The 26866-nt window shown below is 35.7% G+C and overlaps 2 protein-coding genes across 3 annotated transcripts in view; one reads left to right on the forward strand and one right to left on the reverse strand.

Annotated features, from left to right (window-relative positions):
- Positions 1-318: 318 nt before the first annotated feature.
- The window catches only part of LOC125683838 (lipoxygenase homology domain-containing protein 1-like), a 59697-nt gene continuing 33149 nt past the window's right edge, over positions 319-26866 (forward strand). Inside the window, exons 1-19 of one of the 2 annotated variants that reach the window (XM_056141649.1) lie at positions 319-577; positions 1725-1880; positions 3164-3289; positions 3540-3682; positions 4575-4712; positions 5111-5284; positions 5571-5736; positions 7712-7956; positions 8417-8552; positions 8816-8960; positions 9157-9259; positions 16792-16924; positions 17164-17550; positions 18167-18414; positions 20222-20357; positions 24523-24677; positions 25297-25454; positions 25958-26031; positions 26431-26624. In XM_056141649.1, the coding sequence (XP_055997624.1) occupies positions 1745-1880; positions 3164-3289; positions 3540-3682; positions 4575-4712; positions 5111-5284; positions 5571-5736; positions 7712-7956; positions 8417-8552; positions 8816-8960; positions 9157-9259; positions 16792-16924; positions 17164-17550; positions 18167-18414; positions 20222-20357; positions 24523-24677; positions 25297-25454; positions 25958-26031; positions 26431-26624 (2997 nt within the window). In that variant the 5' untranslated portion in view covers positions 319-577; positions 1725-1744. The remainder of the gene's footprint in view (positions 578-1724; positions 1881-3163; positions 3290-3539; positions 3683-4574; positions 4713-5110; positions 5285-5570; positions 5737-7711; positions 7957-8416; positions 8553-8815; positions 8961-9156; positions 9260-16791; positions 16925-17163; positions 17551-18166; positions 18415-20221; positions 20358-24522; positions 24678-25296; positions 25455-25957; positions 26032-26430; positions 26625-26866) is intronic. The other variant, XM_056141650.1, reaches the window with a different exon arrangement.
- LOC125683825 (paramyosin-like) lies at positions 10794-14736 on the reverse strand. Its single transcript, XM_048925305.2, has 2 exons — positions 12200-14736; positions 10794-11764 (listed from the first exon to the last, which is right to left on the reverse strand). Exons 1-2 carry the CDS (start codon positions 14232-14234, stop codon positions 11664-11666), a joined length of 2136 nt encoding a protein of 711 aa, XP_048781262.1. The 5' UTR covers positions 14235-14736; the 3' UTR covers positions 10794-11663.

Raw genomic sequence — 26866 nt, forward strand, 5'->3', positions numbered from 1 at the left:
GGGCCTCAAGGCTGCCCCTAGACCACCTGCCTCATAAAGTGGCGCCCCCCGTAACCGCAATTCCTGGATCCGCCCCATATCTAATATTAATGTTTCTGGTGTGACAAAATTGCAAATTTTCGCTAAATCAGGAAAAAAATGTATTTTAACTTAGCCTACAACTTTCTCAGTATGCATTACACCCTTCAATATGCTAAAGATGCAGGACTAGGGCTATCAATCTTTATCAATATACTGTATATAATATTGAAACACGGAAATTTACAACTGTTACTGAGATATACTCGAATTAGTCGTTGTATGACATGCTCAATATGTAGATTTTTGCGACACTGCGCATGCTCCAACATGTGTGGCAACGATGAAAACAAGTGTAAACTCATATAATCTAATGTTTTAATTATTGATTCCACGTGCAGATTAAGATGGAACTTGATACTTAGACACTTGATATAGAATGGCAAAATTGAGTATAGCTAATTAACAAGTGTTACAATATTTTTAATTACCAAAAGGAGAGTGAAAATACAAATTCGGCACGGTAACACAACCTGTTGATTTTGCCTTCTTCAAAAAGGTGAGTGTATGCTTTTTATTCTGAGCGTCGTTGTTTACAAGTTTTACAGCTTGTTTGTTCATTTTTATCTCTGATTTATGCGCTGCCTTTTATAAAAGAATATTCGTATATGTACCCAGCAAAATCCTGTCCCTTGCTATGTGTTTGCAGCGACTGACATTTAGAAGTTCTCACTCACAAATTTTCTGCACTTAAAACTACAAATAATACACACACACATTGTCATTTTCCCAAGAAATCATCATACAGTGGAACACCCTACTATCAAACATAGTCCAATCCAACACTGTTGACACATTTACAAATAAATCTCTATTGCTTAGAACACTGTAAATTTATGTTTATTAATCCTATTTGTTTGTCTTGTACTTCTTAGCAAGTTTTGTTTGTTTGATTTTTAGAATTTTTGTGAACAACAGATGACCTTTAATGACTTAAAGATTTATTTTTTGAAAAAGCATGCATTACCATGGTAGATGATGTTTGACACTTTTTTTTTATTCAAATGGTGCAGACATTCTGCCATTGGTGCTTTTATATTTCATTTTAACCAGAACTGTAATATTTATTCTGAAACATAATTACTTTATGAATCACTTAGAAATATTTGCAGTTCCTACACTATTTATCATTGAATGAAATTTGTGTGACCTGTAAATTTTACTTTTATGACCTACTTACTCAGCAAATTTTCTTTGAATGCTAAATTCAAGGAAATAAAAACACATGCATAAAAAAAACCCCAAAACATTAGACCATCCTAGATAGGTTGAGCATATTTAGTAAGCTTTTGATCATATTATATACGTAATTATTGTATGAATCTATATTTAGAAATGACAGACAGTTGTTGAAAAATCAATATTAAACACAGTTTTGCATCAATGAACATAAAAGCTAAATGGGTAATATAACATTCCTTTGATATATATATATATAGAGTCTATTCACTTTGCAATTATGAGTTGATCATAAATTGTGTTAAATGTCACCAAATATTGACATTTTTGCTTAGTGAGAGCATCATACATGTAGGTCAATATAATTAGAAACAGTGTGCTAAAAGTGAATTAATTATTAATGAATGCAGTGCTCACTTAAATCAACCAACAGTGTGTAGGTATACCTCATTGTATTTTATTTTCAGACCCAAAAGCAAATCAGAAAATGCAGCAACCTTTTACGAATTCTGAAGCTGTCAAAATGTGCATGGTGGGGTCAGATGCCCCACTGAGCAGTCACATTAGATATGGTCCCAAACCTCCGTATGCAGTGGGAAAACCGAGAGAGAGACCTTATTCAGGTACCCAGGTTAATCAATTTAAATAAAAACTACTGATTATCATATTTATAGTTTTCTAATTTGATCGAGCTTTGGATTAGGAAAAAAACCCACATACAGTGGAACCCCGTTATTACGTTTTCCATTTTGACACAATAAAATAACGTAATACCGGGGTCAACGTAATAAAGGTTCCCAGTGAAATCCATTAAAAATATCATTTGGAAACTCTATATCTTCCGTTGATACTCCGTGAAGGTGTGTGTGTGAACATATTTCTACTATCTTTGTTTTAAAGACTATGACACTTGATTTATTTACATCTTATCTTAAATGTCTGTAATTCTTCATGTTTTCATCCCTTTTCTTTATTTCTTGTGTAGGATAAATAAGGATGCTTTGATAAGCATTGCAGATTTGCTTTTGTTTCCGCCATTTTGTTCAACTTTAACATAATGCGTTCATATAAATTTCTCTCAATAACTCGTTCAAGTTCGTATTCAACATTCGTACATAAAACAAAAAATAACAAAACATCGTTTTTCTTAAGTTATATCTCTACTACACGATACAAAACACAATTTAATAAATCCCATCCCAAAAAACACCCCAACAAAACGACGACACAAAACACACACGATATCCAACACTTGCACACTTTTTTCACCAACGATAGTACAATTTCAAAATTAACATCATTTAATTGCTTATCACTGGCTTCGATACAGGGTATTCACCTGTATTGATGTCTCTAGATCTATCAAAGCGTGATCAGTCAAGCATCTCTAATCCCGTAACAGACCAGGAAATTTACATGGTGACTGCCTGGGGCAGCCAAGGTGTGAATGGCTTATTATTTTGAGAATCACTATTGAATAATTAGGGGTTTATTACGTTTTTGTCGGAATTTTTACAACGTAATACCGAGTCCCGGCATCTTGGGACAACGTAATAACGAGGTCTATTTTATATAGGTTTGTTAAGAAATGGTTTTGTGCTTTGAAATTCCAACGTAATATGCGGACTAACGTAATAAAGGAGGAACGTAATAACGGGGTTCCACTGTAGCTGGTAATACCAATTTGAACCAAAGCCAGAATGATGATCATTTGGTTGATACCCGAACTGATTGAGTTTATGTGTAGAAGCAGTTACTGAACATTTTTGTCATATTGAAGTAATATCACAAACTTGAGGGAAATCCATAGAATTTCCTCTCATTAAGATGTACAGTCAAGCATTGATTTTTAATAGTATCAGGAGTGTGTTGGGGTAAATTATATTGTACATCTCATCATCAACAGCTCCAGCAAGACGCATTACTACAGGTAATTTTTCTGACCCATGGAGGGGTCCGAGTTATAAGGAATCCAGGTTGACCATGCCAAGAAGCTACCACAAAGTAACTGACCGGCAGACCCCCTACATGTGTAAGTTCTTTGTAACTAGTTCAATTTGAATTCCTGCTGCATCCTGACTATGCTGTGCACTGTAATCAGAGGTTTCAAAAACAGTGTCATAATCCTTACCTCTGTATTTCCATGTATGTATAAGTAATATTCTTATTTCCAGCTTTTAAAATATGTAAGTTATGTAAGTAATATTCTTATTTCCAGCTTTATGTAAGTAATATTCTTTTCATTAGGAATTACCTTCACTGTATGTATTTTCATTATGCAGCAAAGAGGATAGAATCAGTATACAGTATGAACAATGAAATCCGGTCCAGCATGCCCCTCCCACCCTATCATGCTATGAATGACCCTCATTTATATGAGTACTTTGAAAGAAGATTTGGACAGATACAGATGTCAGCTAGAAGGGTAAGTCATTTTTATTATTCTATCACAGTTTTTGTAAATATACATACATGTATCAATGGAAGCTAATGTAAAATTTCCAATATAGCACTCGACATCGTTAATTCATCGTTATCATTTTTAGGAACTGAATCCTTGTGTTGGTAGTTGATCCTTTATGACAAGACTTTTAGTATCCAACAAAACATTGACTGGAGGGCTTACTCAATAATATGTTTGATGAGGAAATTATTTCTGAAATGAAGTACAAAATGCATAATGATTTTATATTTAAAAGATATATGTGTTTGTTCATACCATGACCGCTGGGGTCTTGACAGGGTCACAACAGGGTTTAAAATGTTTCTTAGGAATGTATAGGAAATTTCTTTGAAAATCTTAAAAGGGTGTCATATGACATTAATATGCATGCTTATATAGTGTTGATTTGATTTATATTTAGTTCATGGCACCAAGGTTTTTTGCAGGACTACAATTTTTTTACAGGAATATATTCAATATTGGAATATTTTTTAAAGCCCACAAGGGTTTTAAATTTTTCTAGGAAAAATGTACAAGTTTCATTAAAATTCCTCCTCTAATGGACCTCAAAATGATATGCAAACATCTTGTGTAACGTTCAATCAGCATTGTTGATCTCCGAGATCAGGGATGGGGCCATTATAGGGTTGGAAAGTTTTACATACGTATATTCTTTAAAACTCTTTTTTAAGAATCTGAAGGGTACAATATTATACAAATATTGACTGTGTTTTCAGCGGCATTGATTATGTTGGCCCCCAAGGGACAAAATATTGCCCAATGCGGACCAGAGTTAATTATGAAAGGGTCAATTTTAATTTTAAAAAAGTGTAAAGATTCACTGGCAGCATAATAAACTTTGTTTTCATTACAGAAACGTCCCCATTCAACTCACTCTCGCCCATCAAGTGCTTCCTCAGTAACAAGAATTAAGAAGAAACATGAAGAAGACGTGCTGTACAAAATAGCCATCATAACAGCTGACAAAAAAGCTGCTGGAACTGACGCAAAGGTCCGATGAATTCAAATCAATAATTGTCTTGGATTTTTGTTATTTGCTGCTTCACACTAATCTCTAGTTTATGTGAAGTGGATATAGGAAATGTTTCTGAGTGATTGCTAAATAAACTGGACATTTTTTTTTATTGTTCATAATTATCTTATAGCTGTGGGTAGAGGAATTTTTTGAATAAGATACTTTGGGAAAATGAATGTACACTTCATTTAGAAATATACATCCATAGCACAGAAAACTTTCAGGAATTATTTGATAAGGTTTTTTTGGGGTGATAAATATTACAAAGTATTCTTGCTAGTTCTTACATGTTAGTTTTGTGATAGTGTTCAGTGTAGGAAGTGGACAAGTATGAAGATTTATAAATCTAACCATAGATTCCTGTATCATTCTAGGTTTTTCTGACGGTGAAAGGACTCCGGGGTAAAATTCCTAAAACGAGGCTCAGTAAAAAGGCAGGATCGGTGAAGAAGAATAGTAAAGTTGCCTTTCGATTTGCCAAAGGCAGTACTCATTTATTCAAAATCCGTGGTCCAGAAATTGGAGATGTCAAGTCTATAATTGTTGAGGTACAGCACTGTAGAGATTGCCTTGACAATTTTAATTAATTGCAGTTGCTTCTGCAAATTGAAAAAAAAAGAAAAATTCATTTATTATTGAATTCAGTATATTGAAAAACAGGTTGCATAAGCATGTTTTAAAGTAATGAAAAGGGGATAAAATCACAAGCAAAGAATATTTTGAGACATGTACTTAGTTCTATATAATACAAGGAAGATTTTTGCACAATGAACATCAATGAAAATAGGCTTAACACAATGAACATACTAAATTTTTAACGTGTGTCTGTTGTAGACTGATGGAATACAGAAAGAACAAGCGTGGTTTCTACAGGAAGTGGAAATCACTAATGTAAAGAGGAAGAAAACCTGGACTTTTGTCTGTAATAATTGGCTTTCCTTGCATCATGGAGATCAGCAGACATCTAGGGAGTTATTTCCAAATATCTCATCTAAAACAGGTGAATATTGTGTTTTAAAGGGAGATAACTCGTATATCACTAGTTGATTTTTCCAGGCTGTAATTCAGTTTATTTGAGCTAATGGCTTTTATTGGCAAACTTTTCTGATTGAAGTGCCCATTTTCATCTGCCTCTCTGATTTCTATCATCTGTTAGTTAATTCTATGGGTTTCATTTTTTGACCGGAACCTCACACAAACTTGTACTTGTTCAGATAGAAGGGATTTTTAGAGTGTTCAAAACAATGAAATGTATTCCTTTGTTGAATGAAACATCATTAATGAATATCTATCAGTGATTGGAAAGGCCAAAATGGCCTATGGGACTATGGCCCCACGGTTCAAGTTTTCAATGGGCCATTTTCAGATTTAATGGGCCATCAACATATTTTGAATGGCCATTTTCAATAAATAGCAAATGAGCAGTGGAACATTATTGTTTTAATAGAAACTGAACCATGACCACAATCTTTCCCACCCCTCTTGAAAATGTTTCTTCTTTGTTTCAATGTCCCCTTCTCAACAGTATAATTGCTTTTATCGGTATTGCTATTTGAAGACGGTCTCTCGATATTTTCATTAATTTTTTTTTCACTTTCTGTTGTTTCTATATATGTCCTTGGACTTCCAAAGCTTAAACACTAAAGAATAAGCATAAGAAGACGTGATGAGATGTGGTGTAAGAGGAAATAGTTTATTGGTTATCTATTTTGATTTGTACGTATTGCTTCAACCAATGAGATTCGGTGTATCAGAATACATAGAAATTAAAAATGAAAGGACAAAAAATAAGTAAGTCGTACCCAATTCACTTCTAGAGAAAAAAACGTAAGTTATAATCGATATTGAATGCGCACTTTGGCGCATGGATTAAATAATTTAATGCGCTAATTTTCACCTGAATGGGACTATGGCGCAGGGCGCATGGCCTTCCCAATCACTGATCTTTGAAAAGTGATATACTATTTTAAATTTTCTTTAGAAACATTTGTTTAGAAATAAAGTGTCAGTTTTTTCACAACATGACCCACTCTTCAGCCATGAAAACTATGTGATAGTTTCTAAAGATCAGCAAGTCAATGTGTTACGTACTGTGGAGTACATCATAGTGGTTTCGTGGTTACACTATGTCAATAGCTACAGATGTTTCAACAAACTTAAACCGTTTCAAATACAGTTGTTCAGTGACTGGCCTGCAAAAGAATGGATGCAAATGTTTGGATAGTGCAACATTGAAACCATTGAGAACCTTAGCTGTTTACAAACAGTGAAAATTTAACATAGTGTAAATAACAATGACTTGGAGCAGTATGCAAACATCTAATAGTTTTCCAATAATGGTCTTGGAACAATCTAAAATGAGGGGGGGGGGGGGGTACTAGGGTCCCCAAAATTTGTAAGATTCATTCATTTTTATGATAGGACAGGGTAGTTTTTTGATTAATGATTACACACAGATTAATGATGTGCCATATGTTTCTTGTTTTACAATAACAATCTTTTGGGGTAAAATTATTTAATTATGATATGATTGATTTAAAATTTACATGATATTCATTAATCATGGAAAAGAACAAAGAAAAAATTGATTCACAAGGTGTTGTTCTGTGCAGAGAAAACAAAAGAAACTAGCGTGTGATTATATGTATTACAAAATCAGTGGCAACATAAAAACCGTCAATGAAAACTAGATGAAAATTACGAGCTCATGTAAAACTTGATGAAGATTATGAGCTCGTGTAAAACTAGATGAAGATTATTAGCTCGTGTAAAACTAGATGAAGATTATGAGCTTGTGTAAAACTAGATGAAGATTATGAGCTCGTGTAAAACTAGATGAAGATTATGAGCTTGTGTAAAACTAGATGAAGATTATGAGCTCGTGTAAAACTAGATGAAGATTATGAGCTCGTGTAAAAATTGATGAAGATTATCAGCTTATGTCAGAATGATAACACTGGGAATTTAAATTACAGATTATGAGATTGTAACAGTGACCGGAGACAAAGCTGGAGCCTCAACAAATGCCAACGTGTACATCTCCATTGAAGGTCGCTCAGGGGTCACTCCCAAAATCCACCTCAAAGACTTCACACGGACTAACTTTAGACAAAACTCTAGTGACACGTTTAAAATCAGAGCTAATTGTGTGGGTCCTATGAAGAAAATCAGAATTGAACATGACAATACAGGAATTGGGGCCGGCTGGTATCTGGAGAGGGTGAGTTTAAATTCATGCAGTGAAATTATATTTATTGAATTTGAATATTGATAAAGATATCCATTGGACTGGATGTTGGTAGTTCTATTTAACAGTAGATCAATTTAAGACAGAAACAATTTTTGCATTAGGAGTACCACATTGTGTAAATCTGGCCATTATCACAAAAAATCTTACGACTAAGATAAGAACTTCGTATCTGCTTCATACCCAACTGAGTACAACTTAATGCCCTGAGTAAGAATGCCAGTTTTATCACCTATTCATAAACTTAATTTTCCTCATTCATATATGCATGAGTGAGAATTATAAAAGAATAACAAGAGTTTTGAAATTTTCATCTTTTTCATAGATTTTTTGTGTAAAGGGCCACTGGAGAACATAACACTGTATCTTAGGAGAGAGGAGATTTTCTAATTAAAGTTGTCACAATGTTAACAGAGATATTTTGGTTCTCAAGGTTGTAATAACAGATCTCAACAACACCAAATGGAAGTATTACTTCCCCTGCGGAATGTGGCTGGCGAGAGATGAAGGAGATGGGGCAATTTCCAGATATCTCATTGGTAGCAAGGACCCTTTTGCCATCAGAAAAGGTACTAAGAACTGTTTATCAGAACACACAAGGAAAATCAGTAGTTTAACGGCATTTTATTTATCTAAATTTTGGCATTCCTAGATGAGTTCCTAGACAGCTTCATATGTAGATCATTCTAATTGTAGTATGAAAGGACAATTTAAGTTTATTTGTGTAAGGCATACAAGTATTTTGCAACTTGTCAGATTTAGTACTCGTTTCTTTTTTTACTTCAAATTTGAATTCGGTTCTGTAATTAATGAAATGTCTCCTTAACAACAGATAGTAAATATAAAGTAACAGTTTACACGGGGGACAAGAGAGGGGCAGGAACAGACGCTAATGTCATCATCAACATCTTTGGAGAAAATGGCGATTCAGGAGAAGTGAAACTGGACAATACAAAAAACAATTTTGAGAGAAACTGGTGAGTTTATGTAATATGGTATATTAAAAGAATATTCTTACTTTGATTTTGCAGCCAAAACTGCAATCTCTCTCTCTCTCTCTCTCTCTCTCTCTCTCTCTCTCTCTCTCTCTCTCTCTCTCTCTCTCTCTCATCACCTGTTGAAAATATAGAAATGAATGTCATAAATTCATGAAGTTACTGTTTTCTTCATCAGCAAAGATGAGTTTTTGGTTAAGTGTCCGTGCCTGGGCCGTATTACAAGGATACGAATCGGACATGACAACTCTGGGTTTGGGCCAGGCTGGTACTTGGACAAGGTAAGTAGAGCACATTCTCATAACATACTGATAGGAAAGTAAGCCATTAGTTGTCACAGACCAGTGAACTCTCCTGGCTGACTGGGAGTGTTTTTAAATTCTATCTCCTAACTATAACAGTATACACCTAAAATCTCATGGTGTGAAGTTTGTTTTCATACCCCCCACCCCCCCCCCCCCCCCCCCCCCCCCCCCAAACATTGCTTATATCATTGTGAAATGTTTATGTCTTTGAGGTTTGCTGATAATGGAGCAGTGAAAGGATTAGTAGAGCGTTAGTGCACACATCAGGATTGTAACTGACATTGTATTTTTAGCTCGCCGGTACGACTGTCATGACCCCGGTGTCGGCGTCACACATTAAGGAAAAAACTTTTACCTGGGCTATATCTTTTGAACCAAGGGGGATATGATTTTGATATTTCACATATAGATGCCTCTCAAAGAGACCTTTCTTTTGGTACCAAGAGTTTTGACCTAGTGACCTTGGACTTTGACCTACTTTTCAAAAACATTAACTTGGGCTATATCTTTTGTACCAAGAGTGATTGGGCTTTGATATTTCACATAAAGATGCCTCATGAAGAGGCTTTAACTTTCATTTGTTTCTAAAACTTTTTGACCTAGTGACCTTAAATGTGGACTTTCCCCTACTTTTCTAAAACTTTAACCTGTGCTATATCTTTTGAACCAAGAGGGGTAGTAAGGTTTTGATATTTCACATATACAGTGTAGACGCTTCTTGAAGAGACCTTTGTTTTGTTACATGTACCAAGATATGTGATCTAATGACCCTTGCCTTGAACTTTGTCCTTCACATGAGACTGCCAAAACAGAGGTTCCATGTCACAGCAGGTGTGGCACGATATAGATCCCGTCCTGCTCAAAGGCTGTAAGCGCTGAGCATAGGCCTAAATTTTGAAGCTTTTCCCCTGCAGTGATGTCGTCTCCATATAATTGAAATATTGTCTAGTGGGCTGCATTCAAGTCGCTATGACTAATCAAAGGAGTAGGTATGGTGGCTGATTTATGCCATTTTATAATTTATCGTTTATAATCACAGTAATCACAATGTTATTTTGAGGCAAAAAAGACAACAAAATGATATTTAGCAACTTTTCGTCTTCGAAATAACAGAAAGACGACAAATTGTAAAGTAGCACAGATCAGCCACCACACCTAGCCCCAAGGCTAGCTGTTACAATCTTGAACTTAGTCCAGGCCTTTGATATGGTATCAAAACTTTTGACCTAGTAACCTTGGACTTTGACCTATTTTTTTTTTTTAAAACTTTAACCTTTTGAACTAAAGGGGATATGATTAAGTAGAGTCATGCTTCCTGGCAAGCCATGTTGTCTTCTAACAACTTTTGTTTATTTTTTTTTTTCTTGTGAGACATACTAGGTTATTGGAAAAATATTTCAGATTTTATGATGTAAAAAGAAATCAGTGTGTATAAGATAAGAGAAGATAAGTTTATTCCAATTTTGGGCCCAGAGGGCATAACAGTAAGACAGTTTATAAAGAAGGAAACTCAAAAAAGAAAGAAAGTTTATTGATGATCAATGTAATATTACATGTACATGTTATGGGTGACAAGTATTAACACAGTTTTAATATTCTACGAGACTAAATAATTTCTAGAGGAATTTTTTTGTCTGACATTAGTTTGATCAGAAGTGCAGTAAAACAACATTACTGTATCCACCCACGTAAAAAATCATTGAGACTTTTATCACCGCAGTTTCAGCATTGAACAGGGGCCTGCCGCTTAGATTTGACAGTCTGAAAAATTGAAAAATCGCTTTGAAGCTAAATTTAAAAGATATATCTGCTGTTTTGGTTTGGATCTGAGGATGAACTTCTGAAAATATTACAGAAGTTAACATATTCTAGTCATTGTCATCAAAATATAAAATGCTTTGCTCATGACAAAATGTTAATCAATACATAAGGAAGTAAATCACATTGTGATAAATATACATGTCGGAAATGTGTTGGCTTTTTGTATGATAATAATAATATGATGAAACCGAGGAAAATAAAATTCAATGTATTGAAGTCATATACAATATAACAATAAATTACATGTACACACATTGTATTTACAAAGATGACTTTCAAGGCAGCATCAAAGTTTTTGTTGTTTTTAAACTGTCAGCTTTCCATGTAAAAGATAGGCATCACAGATTCATTTCACAGATACGTTCATTAAATTGTTTATTGTTGCATAATAACAAATTCTCGAATTTCCTGGGACAAATAACTTTGATTTGAATTTTCATAGCCAAGGATATCATCCATTGATGCATGTAGTTTTTGAAAGATTTTTTCTTCTTCATTTTTTTCCAGTAAACTTGTTGAAAGAATGTTTTTTTTTTTTTGGATCAGCTGTCACAATAACTTAAGGTATTGATAGGCCACACTCATAGAAAGATGATGTAGGTCTAAGAATGGAAATAACTCCAAATTCTGGCTCATCATTCCAGTGTTCTCGTATGTATCCTGAAATACACATGTACAATGAAAATTTTAAGAATTTCAAGTTGATTATCAATACAGTGTTATTTGTCTGATGTAATGTGCTGCATGATTTTGAAGGTAGACTTCTGCTGGGGTTCAATTTCTTAAGGTGCTGATTTTATCAAGAAGTAAATTGGAAGAAATTTCCAAATTATATTTCCTGTATTATTTTGCTTGTTCAAGGTCCCATATCTGAAAGTTATATGTTTCTTGTGGACATTTTTAGAAATATCATTTTATATAAATTGTAATATTGAAATTCGGTCATTAGAAATTAGTAGTATCAGTGTATTTGAATTTTAAATACATTTATGTGTTTAAATCTGACTTCATCAGTTCAACAGGAACACTAATAACAGAAATATTTTAAAGAAATCTATCCTAATGATGTATACATTATGTATAAGCTTTGCTTACCCTTTGTGGTATAGAACAGTAACTTCCTGTCCACTGTGTAAGCTTTGGTACTATTGTCTGGGATGGTGGCCCCTACAAACTGACAGTGGTCCTCACCTCGCCCCACCCTGTCACCAATGTCATAGAATTTCCCTCCTTTGCTGGGCCCCAGGAATATTTTATACCGAGTATTGCTACAGAGTTGAACCCCAACGAACTTGACTACCAAGGATGCAAAGAAATTTTTCCTGATATATTTTTTTCCTCCTTCACAGTCATTTCTTATGGAGGCATGAGAGAAGTTGTATGGGACCCATTGGTTTTCACTCATAACTTCAACCGTAAATTCAGTGAAAGTTTTTTGTATGTCATTGAGTTTGCTGTTAAATTTGTTAACTTTATCCACCGTGATATTTAAAACGGTGTCTTGATTTCCTAATGACACTTTTAGCTGGTCAATTCCACCCACTTCATACTCCACAGCTTGCAATTGTCTGTTCAGATTTTGAATTTCGTTTTGGGCACGTCTGTAGTTTTCGGTGAAGCTGGATTTGAATCTGTCAATGCCTTGTTCCATGAACAACTGCGAATCAGCGACTGCCTGGATTTCTTCCTCTAGGTATCTCAGCCTCTCTTTCAGAACATCACTATCATCTTTGGTGTAATCCTTTAACACTAGACTTATCTCAGCCACCTTTCGTTGCAGTTGACTGATCGCTCTTTGGCTCTGATTGCGGTATTTGGCCAGAGATTCTTGGAAAATGTTCACTAGGTTTGAAGTCATATTTACTCGTCTGCTCTGAGAGTAGATTTTGCCGTCCATTTGCAAAATTTCATTCTGAAGTTTTTGAGAAAATAAATTTTCAAAAGAAGATATTTTGGAGGCAGTCATTGAATTTGCACGTTTTTCTAATGTCTTTGACAAATCATCAACTGCTCGCTGAACCTTTATCTCTAAAGCACTGTATTCTTCTCTGATGTCTGATATATTTTTCTGTATGATCAGTTTATGGTTCTGATCATTTTCTAAGAAATTTGAAATGTTATTCTTCAAACTTGTTCCAGCATACAGAATTTTGCTTATATTTTGGTATTTTCTATCAATTTCATTTAATTTTAGCTCCATCTCATTTGAAACTTGATTTTTCACAAAAGATAAAAACTTTATCACATTTTCATTGTTTAGAACAGATGATGAATTTGAGGAATTTCTGTTTTTCTCAAATTCATTGGCTTCTGTTTCTATAACTGTAGCATTTAAGTCAAAGCTGACATTTTTTAATGTTCGAGCTAGCATATCCAAGGCATGGCTGTCCCAAGGACTTTTAGATGTGTTCTCAAATATTTTAGTTGGTTTTGTAACAATCATGAATTCATTGGCCTTTAACTCTTCTTTGGTTGAATTGGTGATTTCATCGTCATCCTCAATTTCACTGGAAGATTCAATCGTTTCTGAGGGACTCCTTATATTTGGTTTAATGTGTATCTTTAAATTCTGAAGAAGTCTTTCTTTGAAATCAAGACCTAATTTGTTTTCTGGATTCAGTATGACAGGAACTATATTTTCAGCAAGATTCTTCATCCATTTGTCTTTGAATTTTTCCAGTTCATCCGCTAATAATGGTCGAACAGGGTCCATCAGAGAGTCCAGTGAATTCGAGCGCTGGGAGACAATATTTTCCCCTCCCCCAGTTTGTGGGAGTCTAGATTCTAGTTGTAGAATTTTGTCCTCTAACTTTTTGACGTATGTAGCTGACTGTGCTAAGTTAAACTCTAACCTGTTCATCGTCTCTTGGTTTTTTCCCTGATGTGATGCGATTTGAGGCATTCGAACTTCCAGTCCTCTGATTGCCGTGTATAGACGTGAGAACTTGGCTTCTAAAGCTTGCATCTTTCTAAGGGTCCTCTCGTCGGTGTTGCAGCTGCTCTTGATGCTATTTCTGGGTATGGTCAAGCTCACTACACAATCCTGATCAATGACGTTTGCTATTGACCAAACCTGCTTTGTCATTACACAGACACCGATCCACCATAAAATCGTAGAAACTTCATGCATTTTCAGTGAAGATAAATTTCAATCCATGAAATAATATATCCAATTAGATTAAAACAAGATTGAATAAATCCAAAAATAATGCTTTGTTTATAGATATTCTATTTAGTTCATAAGAAATTGAATTCCATTTTGAGATAAAATTTCAGTAGAATATGAATTTCAATTCCATGTCATTCAATAAAATTCACATGAGAGGGAAAATTACGTGTTCTCTCAATCCTGCTTATTTTGCTATGTGGAAATGGTATTGCAAAATCCCCGTCTTTTTATCAGAAGAAACTTCCCAGGTGAATGATATGCTTGATTGATGACCATTCTGCTAGACTTTTCTCCCCATCATACAGGGGAGGGTTTTTTTGCCATCGAAAGAAGCATTGCATTGCCCATGTAAACATACTTGTTATCAGAAATGAAAAGAATGTTTTCCTCTGATCCCTGCAGTGTCTGTATGAGAGTGAAAAAGTCTTGGTGTGAAATGTTCTATAGAAACAGCTTGAGGTTTTCCTTATAATTTTCTCTTTTTTTTTTGTTATCACAAACATTTACTTTTTAGCAGTCATAATTCATGATCCCCCTCTATTTTACTTTATAACTCAATACTCAGAAAGTTAATCATAACATTAATATATTAAAAATATTTCAATTGAATTGATTTGTTTAGTTACAAATCATACAAATTATAGATACATATATGGAAAAGCACTAAGTTCCAACAACACCTGATATACCCATCTGTGTAGGATCCACAGCATGGATGCAAGCTAGGACACAAGGTCAAATATACTTGTGAGCATATATTTATCTATCTCCAAATTGTTTTTTTTTTTTTAAATCACAGTGTCTGGTATAAGATTTATATTAAAAGAAATAAAATAAACTGTACACAAAGTTACAATTTTAACGCAAGCGCTTTCATTTCATAATCCTCAGGTGTTACATTTTAAAATAGTTAAAATTTAACTTTGTGTAGTTTATTTCTTTCTTTTAATATATATATATATATATATATATATATATATATATATATATATATATATATATATTTTTTTTTATAGTGCACTCACAGTGAGTAATTTTCAAGCAGCATTTTCCGGTGGGAAAATTTGTGGGAAATTCAGAAATTCATTCTGTTTCACCCACGCTTTTCTAATGTCTTAATTTGTGGTGTTTTATATTATGTATAGTGAATCACAGAAATTTTTCGTTCCAAGAATTTATGTGAAGGTCGCAAATAAGACAGTCTTAAGTAGCTTTACATAAACAATTTAACCGTGTGTTGAAGGCGGGCTGATTTTTTGGCCACTGCTTCTCGTCAGCAGGCTGAATCAGATGATTTAATTAATCCATAATGCCTGATTGAGGTTTAGTATGTGTGTTGGTAAGTCTGAGAATGCAATATGTGTACTTAATGTAACAAAGTACAGTGCATGGTTCACTGAATTTGATAAGACTAAGGAGTATATTGTGGTTATCAAATTAAGGAGGAGAATCACATTGTCATAATGACTGGCTACCTTTGGAAACACAAATAGAAAATAAATATATCAATAATATGTTTTTATGTCCTTTTAAATCCTATATTGCCAAGAATCAGTGTGTAAATGCATATTAAAGACTGAATGTGAGTAAGTTGAGCCATGTAGGGGGTTTAATTCTTTTCCAGATGACTGTTCAATAAAATATAATTTTTTTCAGTTACATGTGTCTTATCTCCATAAAGTTAGAATACTTTACAGAAAGGTGTAGATTATATCTGTAACTTCTAAAGGGCTGATATTCCGTAATATTCGGGCATTGGTGCTTAGTAAATTAAATGTATTACTAAAGTTTTACGTTGACTCAATTTTGATACAAAATACGTTTTAGTCTTGTCTTTAAGCACTGTATGCACTTAGAACTTGTGAATTGTATAATTTCCTTACAAAAAGCATACTGATAAAACCTGGACACAGTCTGAAGACTGTGTGATGGTCTCGTCATTGTTTAGCAGATACAGAAATTTATTTAATCTTAATTGTAAGATTTCTGTGCCCCTGGAGTTGAAGATTTGGGGGCATACATTATTTTGCCTGTCTGTCTGTCTGTCTGTCTGTGCAAAAATTTAGTCTTGGTCATATCTTTACTCCATAAGAGGTATAGCTTTCATATTTGGTATGTGTATTTCTTGTGGCAAGACCTTTCCATTGACACCAAAATCTTTGACTTTATGAGTTGAACATTGACCTTGGATCTGGTTCACTTTGTTGTATACAATTCGCGGGCATCAGTGTTTTACAAATACATCTTGTTTGTAACAAGAGCCACAATCTCCTGAAAGTGAGAAAAACGATGAGATGTACAAAAAAGTCAAGAGTGTGAAGTAAAAATTGCTCATGACTATGGACTTCCTCTGTTTTTGATGCGCAGCATTGCTCGTTATCTTAAGGTGATAGTGGATGTTTCTAATGTGCAGCATTGCTTGTCTTAAGGTGATAGTGTATGTTTCTGATGTGTAGCATTGCTTGTCTTAAGGTGATAGTGTATGTTTCTGATGTGCAGCATTGCTTGTTGTTTTAAGGTGATAGTGGATGACTGCGACAACATGATAGTGTATGAGTTTCCCTGTGGGCGATGGTTTGCAGACGATGAAGATGATGGTGCTCTCTTTCGTGACCTCATTCCAGGCGTGGGCGTCAGCAGCTCTTATGGTGGTCAGTTAATTATTGATGATTTAAATAAATCAAGCCAATTGTGTGGGTAGTAGGACTGAAATGAAATTACTATGAAAATATAAAACATTTAAAAATGATTTTTTTTTTTTAAGTTGGTGTATGTTCTTTAGTTTTCATATATATTTGAAAATATGTTGCATACAAATATACTTTTGAAATGCATTGTTGTGAATGATATTGTTAGATGCAGGTATTTATTGCTGTTTTTCTGTGGGTAGGGGTGCCTTATGTAATCACTGTGTCCACGGGTGACAAGAAGAATGCTGGCACCAGTGCTAAAGTCTTCATCATAATGAAAGGTGGCCAAAACAAGGAATCCAGTGGTAAAATATGGCTGGACAAAGGAAATTTTGAAAGAGACAGATCAGAAATCTTCAACATCAACCTTCAGACCATGGTGAGCCCAGTTCAGAGTTTGGAAGTCGGCCATGATAATAGTGGAGTGGGGGCAGGCTGGTTCCTAGAGCAGATCATTGTGTACTGTCCAATAACGGGCATTGAGCAGGTCTTCCCCTGCAAGCAGTGGATGGCCACTGATAGCGAGGATGGACAAATTCAGAGGACACTTTTTGAGCAAAAGGCAATGAGACAGAAGAAGGAGAAGAGTAAGTTTATTGTGTGGGATGCAATCCCACTCTTCATTTCTCTCGTAATTGTCGTATTCTTTCAGTTTTGGTGTACAGTAAAACATGGTTATAGTGGACCTCCAGTGCCTGCGAAAAACAATTTGTTATAACTAAACTTCATTATATGCAATAAATGTTTTGCTATTTTCCCCTTATAGAGGAATAAATATCTTTTCGCAATAAGTGTGAATTCATTATATTAAGCATGTTCTTGATACGTATGTTTTACTGTAGTTCTTCATTTTAAGATTATATTTTTAAAAAGAGGAGCTTTAAATACCATTATATAGAAGCAATGTATAAATGAATGCTATAAGTAAAAACCATTATATAGAAGCAATGTATGAAGATAAATGAATGCTATAAGTTAAAAATAGGCTTTCTTCGTGATAAAATAATCATACCCACTTAAACATAGAGCGTGGCAGACACATAGAGACCAATATGTCTGATGTCTGTCTAGACAAACAGAAATCACTATGTCCTTTGTCTGTCCATCTGGATTTTTTACAATAAAGCTGCATGTTGTCATGCATGAAATTTGTCTTCCAATCTGAAGAATTTGATTTAGCATGTAACATTTTGGTTGCTGTAGGAATCCATTGGCACCTGTGGGTTAAGACGAGTGATGACAGTTTATCAGGGACGGATTCTCGTGTGTTTGTCTGTCTGTATGGCGCCAAGGGAAAGACAGATGAGGTGGAACTTGAAAACAAGGGTGATGCATTCGAGCAAGGCAACACAGATGAGTTTGACATCCATGTGTCCGATATTGGCAAGCCTTACAAACTGCGTGTGTTTCACGACGATTCAAACATTATGTCAGGATGGAAATTAGATCAGGTAATTAATGTACTGAAAATTTATTACAAATTTTTATATCTTGGGGTTTCCTTTTTCAGTTTTGAAATATCACTCTTCATGTTTTTGCAAACAGAGATTTTGAATAAAACATTTGAGTATGCTATTATTCTTTGATTTTACAGTAATTATACTGTAATGCACTTAGTATATCAACACAGAATATAAGATGTTATGTGTGTGTGTGTGTGTGTGTGTGTGTGTGTGACACTTGGTATGGGTATGTTTGTGTGTATTGAGTGAATATTTTTTGCTCTCTATTCATTCAAGCACCCTGAAATATCCTGTGTACGGACAGTCACTTGATTTTTGTAAGGTTAGATTTTCACATGTTTTTGTAAGGTTAGATTTTCACATGTTTTTGTAAGGTTAGATTTTCAGATTTTTGTAAGGTTAGATTTTCACAGATTTTTGTAAGGTTAGATTTTCAAAGTATGAGGTCTGATATCTTGGTTGTAAACTTTTCATTTTCTGTGGTAGTTTACTTTTTTTCTGTTTATGGAATTTTTAAATTTGTGGATACTCCACACCACGAAAAGTAATGAAAGATTTAAATCCTCCACGAAAATTACTAAGTGGGTTTTAAGTAAACTCTTTTAAATTCAATGTGACTGAACAAGGTGAATGTGATATTGAAAACCTTGCTAATTTCCTGATTTATCAACATAGAAATTACCTACAGAAGTAAGTATGAAAAAAAGCATGTTAAATGTTTCCGATACATGTATAGATTTACTGTATATGATGGGGAGATTGTTAACTCACTCGTCTTTAGTTTTCATTTTGGGCAATTTTGTCTTTCTGAAGCATGTTTGGGACTTGCTTTCTGTAGTGACTAGTTTCAGTTAGAGCCATTTTTCTCTCTCAGACATACAAACGAAGATGTAGAATAGGAAGAATTAAAAAAAGACAATGAACAACAGAAAATATGCAAATAAATGAAACAGTGAGCTATGAACTGCCCTGAATTGTAATGACATTATCAACTGCCAGGAACTATTAATTGATTCTTAATTTAATACACATATTTTATTATGACCTTGACAATGCCATAGTTTTGGATTTGCTGAGGAACTGCAGAATATTACCAAACCTGAAAATTCACTCATGCTATGAGCTTCAATAGCTTTTCTTGTGTTCATAGATTAGTTATTGGTGTGTACAATGGCTGAGATGTGATGACATCATTTGTTATTAGAATGTGATTGATATTTTTTCACTCTGATGATAAATTCGTTTTCACTGTTATATATCCTACATTGTGTATCTGTGTTTTTCATTGTTGTTGTCTCTCGTTTTTTCAAACCTATATAATCATGTTACTTTTGTGTTTCTGTCGTACAATAAAGGAAAGTAAAAATAGGAAGAATAGAATGTGGAAGTTGCCATTTCAATTCCCTGTCATGATGAAGGATAACATGATTAAATGTCAAGGTCATTCAGTAACCATTGATGCCGTCCATCTAATTGTCTGCATCTATCTATTAGGTCTGTCTTCTCAAACTCACTTTTGTTTGAATTTTGTTTAATTCTTTAAAAAAAATTATTTTGAGTTATGGAGGTGGGACAATTGTGAATGGGAAGCGATCATATACTGAGTCTCCACTACAGGAATGTGTATCAAACATCACGTTTTACAATTCATCACTCAGGTGTGCACTAAACAGTATGAGCAGATATCCTTAGTAAGATGCACTGTTGAGAAATGCCAGTATAAATATTTCACTGTCATTGTGATATTGAGGAATTGATTTCTTTGTTTGATATAGCAGTTGTTTTTGTGTTGTAGATTGAAATGGAGAACATGTCGACTAAGGAGAGGTACCAGTTTAAATGTGGGAAGTGGCTGGCTAGGGATGAAGGGGACCACTCCACAGTGAGGGAGATGCCTGCTGAAGGACCCCTCATCAAGAAACCTCTGGCCTGTAAGTCCCCACCCCCAGTACAACATGTTAGAAAAGTTCCCACCCCTAGTACAAAATGTTAGAAAAGTCCCCACCCCAGTACACCATATTAGATGTTTAAATGTCCCCACCCCCAGTACAGCATGTCAGATATTTAAATGTTCCCAACCCCAGTACAGCATGTTAGATGTTTAAATGTACCCACCCCCAGTACAGTATGTTAGATATTTAAATGTCCCCACCCCCAGTACAGCATGTTAGATGTTTAAATGTCCCCACCCCCAGTACACCATGTTAGATGTTTAAATGTCCCCACCCCCAGTACAGTATGTTAGATATTTAAATGTCCCCACCCCCAGTACAGCATGTTAGATATTTAAATGTCCCCACCCCCAGTACAGCAATCTAGATGTTTAAATGTCCCCACCCCCAGTACAGCATGTTAGATATTTAAATGTTCCCAACCCCCAGTACAATATGTTAGATATTTAAATGTGCCCAACCCTAGTACAGCATGTTAGATATTTAAATGTCCCCACCCCCAGTACAGCATGTTAGATATTTAAATGTCCCCACCCCCAGTACACCATGTTAGATATTTAAATGTCCCCACCCCCAGCACAGTATGTTAGATGTTTAAATGTCCCCAACCCCAGTACAGCATGTTAGATGTTTAAATGTCCCCACCCCAGTACAGTATGTTAGATGTTTAAATGTCCCCACCCCCAGTACAGCATGTTAGATATTTAAATGTCCCCACCCCCAGTACAGCATGTTAGATATTTAAATGTCTCCACCCCCAGTACAGCATGTTAGATATTTAAATGTCCCCACCCCCAGTACAGCATGTTAGATATTTAAATGTCCCCACCCCCAGTACAGCATGTTAGATATTTAAATGTCCCCACCCCCAGTACAGCATGTTAGATATTTAAATGTCCCCACCCCCAGTACAGTATGTTAGATATTTAAATGTCCCCACCCCCAGTACAGCATGTTAGATGTTTAAATGTCTCCAACCCCAGTACAGTATGTTAGATATTTAAATGTCCCCACCCCCAGTACAGTATGTTAGATATTTAAATGTCCCCACCCCCAGTACAGCATGTTAGATGTTTAAATGTCCCCACCCCCAGTACACCATGTTAGGTATTTAAATGTCCCCACCCCCAGCACAGTATGTTAGATGTTTAAATGTCCCCAACCCCAGTACAGCATGTTAGATGTTTAAATGTACCCACCCCAGTACAGTATGTTAGATGTTTAAATGTCCCCACCCCCAGTACAGCATGTTAGATGTTTAAATGTCCCCACCCCCAGTACAGCATGTTAGATATTTAAATGTCTCCACCCCCAGTACAGCATGTTAGATATTTAAATGTCCCCACCCCCAGCACAGTATGTTAGATGTTTAAATGTCCCCAACCCCAGTACAGCATATTAGATGTTTAAATGTCCCCACCCCCAGTACAGCATGTTAGATATTTAAATGTCCCCACCCCCAGTACAGTATGTTAGATATTTAAATGTCCCCACCCCCAGTACAGCATGTTAGATGTTTAAATGTCTCCAACCCCAGTACAGTATGTTAGATATTTAAATGTCCCCACCCCCAGTACAGTATGTTAGATATTTAAATGTCCCCACCCCCAGTACAGCATGTTAGATGTTTAAATGTCCCCACCCCCAGTACACCATGTTAGATATTTAAATGTCCCCACCCCCAGCACAGTATGTTAGATGTTTAAATGTCCCCAACCCCAGTACAGCATGTTAGATGTTTAAATGTACCCACCCCAGTACAGTATGTTAGATGTTTAAATGTCCCCACCCCCAGTACAGCATGTTAGATGTTTAAATGTCCCCACCCCCAGTACAGCATGTTAGATATTTAAATGTCTCCACCCCCAGTACAGCATGTTAGATATTTAAATGTCCCCACCCCCAGCACAGTATGTTAGATGTTTAAATGTCCCCAACCCCAGTACAGCATATTAGATGTTTAAATGTCCCCACCCCCAGTACAGCATGTTAGATGTTTAAATGTACCCACCCCCAGTACAGTATGTTAGATATTTAAATGTCCCCACCCCCAGTACAGCATGTTAGATGTTTAAATGTCCCCACCCCCAGTACACCATGTTAGATGTTTAAATGTCCCCACCCCCAGTACAGTATGTTAGATATTTAAATGTCCCCACCCCCAGTACAGCATGTTAGATATTTAAATGTCCCCACCCCCAGTACAGCAATCTAGATGTTTAAATGTCCCCACCCCCAGTACAGCACGTTAGATATTTAAATGTCCCCACCCCCAGTACAATATGTTAGATATTTAAATGTGCCCAACCCTAGTACAGCATGTTAGATATTTAAATGTCCCACCCCCAGTACAGCATGTTAGATATTTAAATGTCCCCACCCCCAGTACACCATGTTAGATATTTAAATGTCCCCACCCCCAGCACAGTATGTTAGATGTTTAAATGTCCCCAACCCCAGTACAGCATGTTAGATGTTTAAATGTCCCCACCCCAGTACAGTATGTTAGATATTTAAATGTCCCCACCCCCAGTACAGCATGTTAGATATTTAAATGTCTCCACCCCCAGTACAGCATGTTAGATATTTAAATGTCCCCACCCCCAGTACAGCATGTTAGATATTTAAATGTCCCCACCCCCAGTACAGCATGTTAGATATTTAAATGTCCCCACCCCCAGTACAGCATGTTAGATATTTAAATGTCCCCACCCCCAGTACAGTATGTTAGATATTTAAATGTCCCCACCCCCAGTACAGCATGTTAGATGTTTAAATGTCTCCAACCCCAGTACAGTATGTTAGATATTTAAATGTCTCCAACCCCAGTACAGTATGTTAGATATTTAAATGTCCCCACCCCCAGTACAGTATGTTAGATGTTTAAATGTCCCCACCCCCAGTACAGCATGTTAGATGTTTAAATGTCCCCACCCCCAGTACAGTATGTTAGATGTTTAAATGTCCCCACCCCCAGTACAGTATGTTAGATGTTTAAATGTCCCCACCCCCAGTACAGCATGTTAGATATTTAAATGTCCCCACCCCCAGTACAGCATGTTAGATGTTTAAATGTCCCAACCCCCAGTACAGCATGTTAGATGTTTAAATGTCTCCACCCCAGTACAGTATGTTAGATATTTAAATGTCCCCACCCCCAGTACAGTATGTTAGATGTTTAAATGTCTCCACCCCAGTACAGTATGTTAGATATTTAAATGTCCCCACCCCCAGTACAGTATGTTAGATGTTTAAATGTCTCCACCCCAGTACAGTATGTTAGATATTTAAATGTCCCCACCCCCAGTACAGCATGTTAGATATTTAAATGTCCCCACCCCCAGTACAGTATGTTAGATGTTTAAATGTCTCCACCCCAGTACAGTAATCTAGATATTTAAATGTCCCCACCCCCAGTACAGTATGTTAGATGTTTAAATGTCTCCACCCCAGTACAGTATGTTAGATATTTAAATGTCTCCACCCCCAGTACAGCATGTTAGATATGTAAATGTCCCCACCCCCAGTACAGTATGTTAGATGTTTAAATGTCTCCACCCCAGTACAGTATGTTAGATGTTTAAATGTCCCCACCCCCAGTACAGCATGTTAGATGTTTAAATGTCCCCAACCCTAGTACAGCATGTTAGATATTTAAATATCCCCACCCCCAGTACAGTATGTTAGATATTTAAATGTCCCCACCCCAGTACAGTATGTTAGATGTTTAAATGTCCCCACCCCCAGTACAGCATGTTAGATGTTTAAATGTCCCCACCCCAGTACAGTATGTTAGATGTTTAAATCCAAGGAAAATGTATGGGGGTGACCCATTGTGTTTGTAATTGGTATTTGCGTTTTCATGAAACTTCTCATATTTCTTAATTTAATCATTTCTTATTCCATTATATTTATTGCATTCATTTACAACAGTTTAATTGTATTTTCAGATATCTTCCTTATATAGGGAATATGCAACAATATCAGAAAATGGCTGGCTCTAGCTATCTGTTTTCTCTGTCATATGAGTTGTTTGGCCATGTAAAAAAAGTTTTTGTCACATGATTTGTGATACTGACATACATACTTTGAGGAATTTTTTTCCGTATTCCTGTTCTTGACACCATTTAATGTTTATTTTCAGTGGTGAAATACACAGTTGAGGTTTACACGGGTAAAAAATCGCGAGCAGGAACAGATGCCAATGTCTTTCTGTGTGTATTCGGGGAGCTTGGCGACACAGGTAGACGGTGGTTGACGGACTCCTCTACCAACATTAACAAATTCGAGAAAGGACAGGTGGGGATCTTAAACTAAAACAGATTACACTGAGCACGCTTATAACGAATTCATGCTTATCCCAATGTGATATTTATTCTCCAGGGAAAATAGAAAAAATGTTATTTGATAGAATGAAGTTTGGTTTTAACAAACTGTTTTTCGCTATAGCTATGTCTTATTGTATTCATTTGTATAGATTTAGAATGCTCATTCACAAGTCACCATATTTTTTTCCTCCCATTGTCATTTTCACATGAATTTAGTTTTATGATATTAAGTGTTGCTATAACTTTTTATTTATTCTGTGGTCAATATAACGGTCAAGTTTGCCAATACAACCTATCATTGGATCAATGTTGTCTGACGTGTTTTATACCATGTTAGCCCATTCTTGGCACACTGATTTTGACTACGGATTACTCTGTCTACCTGATCAAGAAATAGGGATCATGACAGATGTGACCAGTCAACAGGGGATGCTTACTCCTCCTAGGCATCTGATCCCACCTTTGGTGTGTCCAGGGGTCCGTGTTTGCCCACCTCTTTATTTGGTATTCCTTATAGGAGTGATGAGATTCATCACTGTTGTCTTCACTTTTTCCTTGTTATGGATGTGCTTCATTTTCTCATCTTCCAGTGTGATATATTTGAAATTGAGGCTGTAACCTTGGAGAAAATAAAGAAAATAGAGATAGGTCATGATGGCAAGGGTTTGGGAGCCGGCTGGTACCTGGAAAAAATAGTCATCAAGCGTCCAGATAAACCAAAACTGGATGTCAGCATTGACTGTAGCTCGTAAGTAGCAGGGGAAGTAACTGTTGGTGTATTTGATACTGTAGAAGTGTTTATTTACGCTTTGGGTTAAGTGTGCGTTTTTCCACATCCATCTTAATGCATGGGGGAGAAGTACACAGTATCTGAATATAATATATTATGAATATAATATTTGATATAATAAATATAATAATTATTATATCAAATATTTATAAGTATACATATGGGGAAAATTTATGTGCTCTTGACCAGACACCGTGTAATTATTGTGTCGCCGCCCCCACCCACCCGCCTGCGTAAATAACAACTTTTACATTAAGATCACTATATATGTTTTGTAGTTCTCTGTAGATTCTCCATCTCTCAAGTCTTGAAATATCTCTTGGTGGTGTGATATATACTTAAGTTCATTTTAATGCATATGAGTCTAGACACTGTGTATCTATACGAGATATAATATTTGATATATAAATATATTGCCAATGCTATCAGTGAAAGATGCTGTACTAATGTTTTGATTTTAGGTGGCTGGCCTCCGATGAAGAGTCGGGACACATTGTCAAGGAATTCCTAGTCTCAGGATCCCAGCTACTAGGAAGTAAGTTTTCATCAAATCCCAGCTACTAGGAAGTAAATCTTAATCAAATCCCACCTACTAGGAAGTAAATCTTAATCAAATCCTACCTACTAGGAAGTAAGTTTACATGAATGTTTTGGAGATTTTGTTATTGACACAACTTGAAATCTCCATGAAGATAAAACATAAATTTGCATAGTTGATATGGATTCAAGATTTTATAAGGTGGATCAAAGGAGATTAGGATTGAATTTTGTCTAGTTTCCTTAAAATTTCTGATACTCATACGAGAGATATGGATGAGCAGTGGAATTCTGTCATGACAGGGGAACACCGCGTTCACCTCTGAACGCGACTGATTAGTTATTTAGTTTCATCGCTCTTTGATTTCTACATGCTGTTGTTTATCTGTCTTTCTAGAGACTACCTACAATGTATATGTAAAGACTGGGGATGTTTCCCGAGCTGGCACCGATGCTAATGTCAGCCTGAAAATCTTCGGGGAGAAAGGCGACACGGGGACCTTGCAGTTGGAGAATTCTGAGTCTACCTCAAACAAATTTGAAAGAAATCGAACAGACCATTTTATTCTCAATGCTGAGGATATCGGCAAGGTATGCCATAAATGTGCATAAAAATCTGAGTACATTCAGGAAACTTATACATATTCATTAATACACACAGGAAACTTATACATATTCATTAACACATCCAGAAAACTTATACATATTCATTAACACACACAGTGTAGTACTGTAGATTTCTAAATAAATACAAAGAATTTATCATCGCATAATTTCCCGAGAAGTGTCACTCGCTAAATAGAATTACTCGCTTTTATTTTTCTGTTACTAAA

The sequence above is a fragment of the Ostrea edulis genome, chromosome 6, assembly GCF_947568905.1.
Source record: "Ostrea edulis chromosome 6, xbOstEdul1.1, whole genome shotgun sequence".
Lineage (NCBI taxonomy): Eukaryota > Metazoa > Mollusca > Bivalvia > Ostreida > Ostreidae > Ostrea > Ostrea edulis.